Source organism: Rosa rugosa, chromosome 4 (assembly GCF_958449725.1).
Source record: "Rosa rugosa chromosome 4, drRosRugo1.1, whole genome shotgun sequence".
Classification (NCBI taxonomy): domain Eukaryota; kingdom Viridiplantae; phylum Streptophyta; class Magnoliopsida; order Rosales; family Rosaceae; genus Rosa; species Rosa rugosa.
In genome coordinates, this window is record NC_084823.1 from 8,861,920 (window position 1) to 8,872,131 (window position 10,212).

Sequence of the window (10,212 nt, forward strand, 5' to 3'; positions counted from 1 at the left end):
AAGAGGTAATTGATAATCATTCATTAAGATTATGAGTTCGCTTGGTTTGAGCATCGAAATGTCAAACTCTAAGTTCAAGAATGTATTTTATATCTTTGATTAGGAGCAAAACGATCCAGTTTGAATTTTATATTTCTTTTGTGCTTCCCCAGTTTCATACCCTATCTTTTATGTATTTTACAAGCTTGATAGTTGATACATGACGACGTCACCAACTGATGTGTATAAGAAATTATGCTGATTTTTGAATCAATTTGGCACCTTACAAATCGTGAGCAATGTTCAATCAAAATTTAAGATCCATGGATACAGTGCTGTTGTCAATGCTGATAAGGATCGCCTAAGAATCTTTAGACCTTGCATTCGTGTATGAATTTGGACTGCATGCTTGATACCATTTGAATACAACTTATGTTTTGTATTGCAATGGATCCATTAGGCTAACTGCGTATAAGATTAGTTTGGAGTGATCTTTAGTTCTTTACACGTACTATTTTGATCAGATTTTTATTTCATTTTGGATTCAAGCCCATTTGTGAAGAACATTTTTCTTCCAGACTCTGAAAGGATGCGTGTGATCATCCAGTATTACTCTGATGATTGGCCAACAAATGTTGCAAAGCTAGCATTTGAAAAATCTGTGTTTGCTAAGACTCTAAAGACAAATGGAAGGATAGAAGATATGTAACAATGGTATTATTGAAGTACATACAGTGCCACTCCAGTGATTTTTTCTTTTTCTTTTCGATATGCTACAGAAAGTCATGTTATAACATCAGATTTGCAGTCTTCATAATTTACTATTGTATCTTATGCAGCGGAGGTAATCATGTTCGAGTGCAACGTTCTTATATATAAGTTTGTGCAGGAACTTCACTTCTTTGTGACTCGAGGTGACGATGAAAATGAACTCATTTTAGCAACTCTACTTCAGGGATTCTTTGATGCAGTTGCCCTTCTCTTGAGGTAGAGTTGTTCATAACTCTTGCCTCTAGCTCTTTTTACTTTGGATAATGATTTATTTTTGGACCTTTTGCTATATATTCATACATATTTGCAGGAACAATGTCGACAAAAGGGAGGCATTAGAGCACCTGGATCTCATACTCCTATAGTTCAATGCTTTGATGTGATCATTGATCAAGGGTATGCAATATGTTCCTTATATATTCACTCTAAAGTTAGCACACTCTTCGAGTGATGAGTATGGTTAAGTCGCTTAGATGAAGTGGGCTAGATTTGTTCTTGATCTTAGTTCTGTCAACAATAAGGATATGATTATATAATGTTTCTTATGTATTCACTCTAAAGTTAGCACTCTCTTCCAGTGATATGGCAAAGTCACCTAAAGTAATAACTTTCTACCTACTTTTGCTATGTGAAGATAATGCTGTTATCTTTTCCAATTTTTCTTATAACTTATACTAAAGGCACATACGAGTTGTTACGTGTATATGGTTACTTGAAATATGCAATATACTCGAACCTAATAGCATATCAATTCTGAGTCACTTCAGTACATGTTGCATCTGAGATGTTAGCTTTTGATTTCATTCATAGTTTTGGGTTTTCTTCCTAATATCTCATTCCAAGATAGAATATATTATCATGGTTATCTATGATAATACGACGTATAAGCTACATGATAAGCTTAGAGAAATGTTAACATAGTGGCCCTAAAAAACCTTCTGTGCTATCTTAAAGCAGAGAGGCAAAAAACTTCCATTTTGAGACCGACGTTAAAGCTTTACTAATAGAATATATAGGGCATTCTTATTATCACGATGCGTGCGGGAAGTATTTGAAAGATTTGTTTTAGGGATTCTGATTGAACTAGGAGAGGGGGAAGGGACAAGCAGGGCTCGAAACATTGTGGCTCAATCTTAAACCTGGGTAGGTGATCAGTTTCAATATGGCAGGTTAGTTCAACAAAAGTTAGGAGGTCCATCTCTGTCTAAATATGAAAAGCTGTAGGCTGAACTATCAGATTTGCGGATGAAGTATGACCGACTTTTCACAGTTTACCAAGAGACCAGTGCAGCATCAAAAATTTTCTGCATATGAGGTTTAAATATGAGGGGATTGATATAATGTTTCTGTAGTGGTTTGTTATTATATTTGAAAAAACATGATGGACAATTGGTTAAGATCTGCTATTGTTTATTTTGTATAATTGAAGAGTTTAATATGATATTTTGTTATGTCTGATGACAGATCTGCTCATTTTTTACCCTTTGCAACTGTTAAAGCTGAAGAGATTTCGGTGTCACTGCCTGCTGAAATACATCACTTAGTTAAGTTTTTGTGATTTATCCTTAAACTTGCAGTAGTAATTGGTCATGGAGAGTTGCCTACAATTATAAGATGATTCATCAAGCGCAATTTCTTTTGCAGTAATGATCATCACGCGTTGGCATGCATTTGACAATGTTGAGGAATTGAGGGGCCGATTATGTCACTGCCGATGAATATTTGAAAAAATGCAACCTTTTCTTTGGCAGAAGTTCACAATGCGCGCACCTAGTGTATTGTTGCTCCATATTTCAAGTATTTTTTTTCTAACCTTTGTTTGTCTAGACAACGAACCTAGTAACAACACAGAGAGAGAGAGAGAGAGAGAGAGAGAGAGAGAGAGAGAGAGAGAGAGATTTGGACTTGGATTCTATATGATATAGTTAGATGCAATTTCTAAGTGTGATCGGTTATAAGTTCTAACAGTATTCTTTAAAGTTCAATCCAACTGTCAGTCAGTAAAGAGAGCAAAAGAACAAGACATAGCTAGCTATTTTACATCAAACTCTCAACTCTTTGTATAAGTTGATGTCATCAAGTGATCAAACTCTATAAGGCAAAGATACTCATTTCCGTCAACTTATATAATCAAGTCACCATGAACATTTTTTTTTTTTTTGGGGATATTAATGAAATTTCATTAATAATTACCAATGCGAGTAAACTCAATGGAAGGTGCCTAAAACAAGGCCCAAGTACAAATAAACCCAATAAGGAAAATTACAACACAACCATAATCCACACGGATAGGGCAAAAGAGTGTAACCCTAAAAATTAAAATCAACTCCTACACTAGCACAGCAGCCGCCGCCCAAACTCTTCCGCACAACCGTCGCTGCCGCTGCCGCCGTCAGAAGCCAAGAGGATGCAAGAAGTGCTGAATCGAAGTGATGAGTACCGAATAGCCGTTGCCAGAACAATCCCAAAAAGCAAATCCAATCAAAACCAAAATTAAAGGGGATGAGAGAAAGGAACAAATACCACACACACACACACTCTCTTCTTTATCAGAGAGACTCAAACCGGGAAGGGAATAGCCACCGAGATGGGACAAAAGCCAATAGCAAAGAAAAAATCCAGCGGAGAATGGGCGGTGAAACATCCATGCGTGAGCACCCATAGTCCATACGGTAAGTGACTCGCACTTTTAAGAGGTAGCCACGAAATCCTTCATGGAGAAGGTCTTTGGTAGGTGGAGGGGAGCTGGTGTGAGGTGATGGGTGAGGGGAATCTTGGGGTTTTTTGGATCTGAAATTTTTTTGGTTGATCGGCAAAGAAAGGAGGAACAAAGTCCTCTATAACTGGACATAAGCCAGCAAAATCACCACAAGATGGGTGTAATTCACCACAGGGGTGTGAGAGAAGCAAGAGAAAATGATGAAAGACAGAGGAATTGAGAAAAAGAGAGGCCAAAACGAGAGAGCCCGCCCCCAACTCTCAAGCCTTCGATCTAGATCCGAAGGGATCAAGATCCGGGCAAAGAGAAGGGGGAGGGAGATGGGTTTTCTCAGATCTGTTTTCTCTCTAGGTTTTAGAGAGAGACGCTCCTAGCTGCAACGATCTTTTGAATAGAAGTCACCATGAACCTTAAATGGCATGGAAAAGCAATTTGGGATCCTCCATTCCTCCTTTCTATCTACTTCCAATTTAAACTGCTCTAAAAACCCCTAATTTAGAAAGTAGGTGAAAATGTGTAACCTTGTTGTGGCCGGGGTGGATGGGGTGGTGGTTAACCTTGAATATGGTAGAGTCGTGATCCATGTTAAGGTAGATCGAGTTAAGACCTTGTTGAATATGGGGTTTACAATGTAGTAGTATTTTTGGCACTATATACAAGCGTTTCTCTTGATCCAGGGCAGCTGCTAGAAAGTATCTTTACTTCCCCTTGTTTCTTGTTTTGGGACGCCTTTTTTGGTCATCGAACGCCACCATTTGAATTTGTAATGTTATTGATTAAGGAATATAGTTTTTTTTTTTTCTCAAATTTCTTTAATGGAATTCCATGACAAAGTGTTAGAATCAAGCATTGGCGGACCTAGCATATATAGGACTAGTGGGGGATGCCGCCCATACTGCATCATCATATACACACTTAAATTTGTGTTAAATAGAAAACCCAACTTCATTTTACTCGATTGTAGTCAAGTTATGATTTTTATGCTCTCTTGTTGGTTCTAAAATACAAAACCCAAGTTTCACTGATTTGGGTTGCTTTCCTTTTCTACAGTCGAGCTCTGATTTTTTGTTGTCTCGAATTTAATTTCTGCTTCGACTGAACTGGAGAGAAGAATCAAATCAATGGGTGACACACCTAATTCTAGTGATGAAGACCTCAAGAAACATTTGATGAAGGTTTATGAGGATGTGACCAGAGACTGTGAAGATAAGGAATTGAGAAAAATATTTGATTGGATTGTGGACTACGATGCCCTTAATGCAAATGCGATTCATATGTTCAGTTCTCTGGCAGATTGCGGCTTCTGTGATGAAGCGAGAGAGCTCTTTAAGCCTCATTCTGAGTAGACCACACTGCCGGAAGTGGCTGTCTTCACCATGGTAATTATGGCAAGACCAAGGATGCTCACAAGGTCTATCAGCAGATGATAGCATCTGGTGTCACCCCCACCGTCTACACTTACACTTTAATCATCTGCGGAATGGCAAAAGACTTTTTGGATTCTAATTTCGTCGGGTATGCCAAGAAGTATTTCCTTGAAATGTTGGATAGGGGATTGAAGCCCCAATATCAACCCTACATGTATGTTATGGATGCCATTGCCTACCGAGAGCCAGTGGAGGAGGCCAAGAAGTTCCTTGAGCAGATAAAAGCTAAGGGATTCATCCCTGTCATCGATGATTTTCAATACAAAGAAAACCACCTCACAGAAGCATTTCAGGCAATGAAAACGTATGCTGATCTCGTCGTCAACAACAACACTGACAAGGCTGTTCAAAAATTGTTCCGCGAGTCACGCCTCTCCCCTTGGATAGAACGGTCGATGGAGGAGCACAAGGCTTTGGTAGAGGATGGAAATGTGGACGAGGCCATCGAGCTCTATCATACCATTCAACAGGCAGGCGTAGAGCCATTGGTCCAAATCCACACCTCTGTTATTAAAGCCTGCCTCAAGTTTGGCAAGACCAAGGGTGCTCTGGAGGCGTATCTGGCCATGTTAGCTGCTGAGGTTGCCCCCAACTCCTACACATACACTGTTTTAATCAAGGGACTCTGTGCTGACCCCAACTTCTTTGGAGATGCCAAGAAGTACTTGCTTGAGATGATGGACAAGGGGAAGCAGCCTAATGTTGCTGCCTATACTGCGGTGATAGAAGGCTTTGTGCTTTGGGAGGACAAGACAGCTGAGGAGAAGGGCAAAGAGTTTGTGGAGATGATGATCGGTAAAGGTTTTGTGCCTAATGCGAAGGCTATGATGACGGTTTTAAAGGGCAAACCAACACCGGTAATTAGAAGGGTCATGAGCATTGTACTTTCCAAGTTGAAGAGCTGATGCTGCTTTATTGTGGTTATGCTAGCAGCTTCAGGATTAGGTGGTTGGTTTCATTATGGGGGAGGTAATAGCTTCAGCATTAGGAAATCACGTAGGATTGGGTTTCAATAGGGGACTTGGTGCTTTTCTCAATCATTTTGAATGGGACATCAGAGTAGGATAATACCGAAATTGAATTAGATAATTATGTAGGATAGAGTTTCAATATCGGATATGTCCTCTCTGTTTGTTAATGTTGATATTGAAGTAGTCTGTAGTCTGTGGTGATTATCCTTTAGTTTATGTTTCCTTTTTCGTGGTCTTGTGCATTCATTCCTTTTTTCTTTTTCTTTTTTGGTAAAACTTTTAGCCACCTGAAATTATCTTCTTTTGAAGGGTTGTGCATGAAGGAGAAGCTGCTCCTTTGGTATATCCAAAAGGACAGACCTGAAATTGTTGTTATGCTAGATTTACAGTTTAGAGATAATAATTAAGGAAATGGATAGATTGAGGGAACGAAATTCAACTCTAAACTTTGGATTTAATTCAAGAACTTCTATCATTTTGAATTGTCTGCGGTTTGTTTTTTTAATTCTTAGTGATTTCTTCTCTTACGTTGAGCGAATGACCTCTTGATCACAATCTGTGCAATTAATTTAGGGTTAATTGCAAGACTTCATTTAGTTGTTGTAAGTTGTAACCTCTGTTTGAGTAGAATGGAATAGCAATCCATATGGTTGAAGTAAAGGTGTTTATTCAAGTCTTATAAGTGGTCTTTGAAGTGAATTGTTCTACAAATCGTGTTTTTCTATTCCTTGAATTTAGAAAAAAAAAAAAATGCCCTGCTTCTGGTGCATATGAGGAACAATCATTTGTTTATTTTCTTTTTACTCTTATCTGACCATTTGGGAATGTATGTAGATTTTTTGCAATTTTTGTCTAGTGACATCGTATTCCCTTGTTATTAGATTATCAGTCAATAGGAAATGTAGCTTCATCTAGTTTTGAGTTATGCCTGTCAAATTTGATTATTGGCGCCATAAACATTTCCTTCATCCATGGTACTAGAGCACAGTTTATCAGTAATAACCTATTGCTATCTGATTGAATTCAAAGCACCCATTGTTTATTTGCAGAATGTGCTATTCAAAATGTTGCAAGAAGATTTTGTTCTTGAGTAATTCAATTAGATGCTAGCTCTCTCTCTCTCTCTCTCTCTCTGCATATTTATCTATATCAATTTTTCTTAAAGTTGAATTTGGGGTGTGATTGATTGGGTTTTGAATTTCGGTGCATGCAAGTTTGGTGGTGCGTATGATTCTGGCTTTGGTTTGGCATTTGAATTTGGTTTTGTGGGTGATCTCCTGGATTATTGCCTCAGTGAACTTGGAGGGAAAATGGTAGCAGATGGGATCTTTGTTAGTTCGAGCCCTTTTCCATTTTATCGTTTGTTTTGTTTGTGTTCTCTCACTTGAAATCAAACTCATATTGCTAGAGTCATAGGATGAATTTGGCTTCTCTGTCCCTTAGTTATCTGCATTTTCTTGCATTAAGAGATCCTCACCCCCTGTATTAATTTGCAGTAGTGAATCTCACAACTATTCTATTTGGTGAGAACTCTGTGTTTATGGAACAGAAAAACAAGAACTTGGAATGTATAGATGCTTAACATACACCGATGCGTAATATGCAAAAAAATGAGTACCGGCCAATTACGAGTGATGACTTCTTTCTATGAGTTCAACTATTTGAAATTCAGTCACTTACAGTACTCCATTCTGTTTCTTGAATTTGCTGACCTATAGTTTATGTGCATTTATCAGATATGCTAGCAAATTGAATGCTTACTGGACTGGATATTTTACAAGCAGACCAGCCCTAAAACACTATGTTAGAATGATGAGCATCTACTATATGGTATACTCTTTTTGAATATTTTAGTTTGTGTTGGTAATAGTCATGTTTAATGCTTTTAGAGAAACATTTGCAAGACTTTTATGGTAATTTTTGCTTCAATGTATGAACTGGCAGCAAGGCAATTGGAATTTTTTAAGGGAATAAGTAAATTCAGGCCTAACCCAGATTCTCTAGCTGATGCTTTATCAATTGCATGCTCAACATCATGATGCAGTTGTTTGAGCCCAAAAGTAATTTTTGCAAGATCTTTTAGTGGATTTAGCACAGCGGGCCGATACCTGCGGCCCAAAAATAAGCCTACTCGGGTTTGGGTTACAGCTTCACCCATTCCGTGATTCATAAGGAAAACGAAACCTTATTGGAGTCGGGTAGCGGAGATTGAATAGGAAACTTCAATCAATATTCCTTCTATGACAATGAGCAGTCGAAACCCTAGGTATATATACCAGGTTTCAAGGACGAATCAGGGACCTCTCAAAAATCAATCAATCCCAGCGATTACAAAGCCTCCCCGGAGCAAACCTTCAACCTCGTTGAAACCCGGTGACCACGCGCCAGTCCTAGTCTCTCCAAGAGCCGACTGTCAGCATCACCAGATCAACCCGGCGACCATACTTTCAGTCCTAGTCTCCCCAGGAGCCGACTGCTAGCGCAACTGCCACCATTACTACCAGCGAAGCAAGGGTAACGCTAGGGCTGGGATTTTTGAACCGGGAACAGGCCCGGACCGCACCGAAATCGCCGGTTCGGTTCGGTTTCTTTTGTAGAAAGATGTCAATTTTAAAAGAACCAAACCGTTTTAAATCGATCGGTTCGGTTTTAGTTCTAAATTTGTGTCTGTTGCAGGAACCGAAATATAGACCTAGGCCTATATAAATAGTTAAATACCCACTAGCTGATGTCTTTTTACCTAAAAACAATAAAACAATACCCACTATCATGCCTTTTCACCTCGGAGACTCAACCAATTATAGCAAAGCCACCAGACCACCGACCAACAATTCCTCTTTACCCCAAAAATAATAAAACAATACCCACTAGCCCATACTTTTTACCCAAAAACAATAAACAAATACCAAGGATCAAATCATTGATTTCTTCTCTCTTTTTATCAAACAAGACCCAGCCCGACTTCAATACTTGTTCTTTCCCAGTTTCAGACCTTCAATACTTGTTCTTCCCCAGTTTCGAAAACGCAGCTCTAGCCCCCAAGTCAATCGGCCATTTTAGTTTCAGTTTCTTCCCCAGGTTCTTCCTCAATTTCTTAGACTCAGCACATTAACTGACCGAAAAGTCACTTTCATAGTTTTATCTCGAATCGGGATTTCCAGTTCATCTTCATCACTTCCCCAATTCCCAATTCGATTCCTTCAATTCCCAGCTCTGTACAGGAACCGGTTACAGGCTATAACCGAACCGAAGAATACGGTTCCGGTTCCAAAACGGTTCCGGCAAAAAAAAAAGATCACACCGAACCGGAAAAAACATTTCGGTTTCGGTTTCGGTTCTGCCAAAAAATGTCAAAAACAGAACCGATCCCAGCCCTAGGTAACGCCCTCGCAACCCAGCGAAGCTAAAGTCACGCTTTAGCGCAACCCGTGCTTTCTCCAAACTTCCCAGTGATTGCTCTGCTTAGTCTACAATACTAAGTATCGATTCGGTGACGCGAAGAGATCACACCCAAAGTCCTTATCCGTAAGGCAATAAGTCCTTTCTCGGAAGGCATAGAAAAGAACCTTGTGGCGAGGTTGGTGCTCTCCTCGTCCACAACGCTTGAAGAAGAAGTCAGGTCAAGGGACTCCCCCGACGACTGCACCCCACGGTGCTGGCACGCCCGCGCAATCATAGCAGCAAAAGAGACAGTTTGCAGGCCAACTGGTTTCTGCGTCAAACATTTTGGCACGCCCAGTGGGACATACATAGTGTCTCTTCGTGAACGTAGCCATTGGGAAGTCAAGCGAAAATCCTTACCAGAAGGTTTACGCTAACTGCCCTAAACATAAGACCTCCAGTTACAAACTGCATTCTCACGCGGATTGTCGTGGTCTTTCTGAAGAACAAGTGACTCAAAGATTCTCTCTTCATTCACAATCCTCCGATATGTCAACTGAGCAAGGAGAGAATCACCTGACCGCTACTGAGGGTCAAACTGTCACTACTAACCAGGCCAGCGAGCCTGTTAACACTACCGCTGTCCCTAACACGGCGGGAAGTGGAGAAAGAGAGGTTTTCGTTGCGAAGCCTATTCCAGAGGGAGCGACCTCTGAGGTCAGTTTCGCGATCATCCTGGAGAATATTGAAAATCATCGCAAGAAGATAGCCGCTGATTTCGAAAGGGAAACCGCGAAGACAGACCGGATCATAGGCGAAATAAACCAGCGTATTTCCCGACAGGTTGAGGATACTAAGCAACAAATTGCACAAACAGAGAGTGCATTAAGGGCTCATGCTATAGGTATCGCAGATGAGCAGAGTCAGCAGCAGAAAGTAATCATAGAGGCCATTGCGAACCATA

At 39.9% G+C, this 10,212-nt stretch overlaps 1 protein-coding gene and 1 pseudogene across 1 annotated transcript; both read left to right on the top strand.

Moving 5' to 3' along the window:
* Positions 1 to 31: 31 nt before the first annotated feature.
* LOC133744273 (coatomer subunit zeta-2-like) lies at positions 32 to 2,308 on the top strand (annotated as a pseudogene).
* Positions 2,309 to 4,949: 2,641 nt separating this feature from the next.
* Positions 4,950 to 5,801, top strand: LOC133744274 (putative pentatricopeptide repeat-containing protein At2g02150). The gene has a single exon (XM_062172410.1). It carries the CDS (start codon positions 4,950 to 4,952, stop codon positions 5,799 to 5,801), a length of 852 nt encoding a protein of 283 aa, XP_062028394.1.
* The last annotated feature ends 4,411 nt before the right edge of the window (positions 5,802 to 10,212 follow it).

Bases quoted from the DNA above. Each gene is read 5' to 3' on its own strand.
- LOC133744274 (XM_062172410.1), top strand. From the start codon at position 4,950: ATGGCAAAAGACTTTTTGGATTCTAATTTCGTCGGGTATGCCAAGAAG.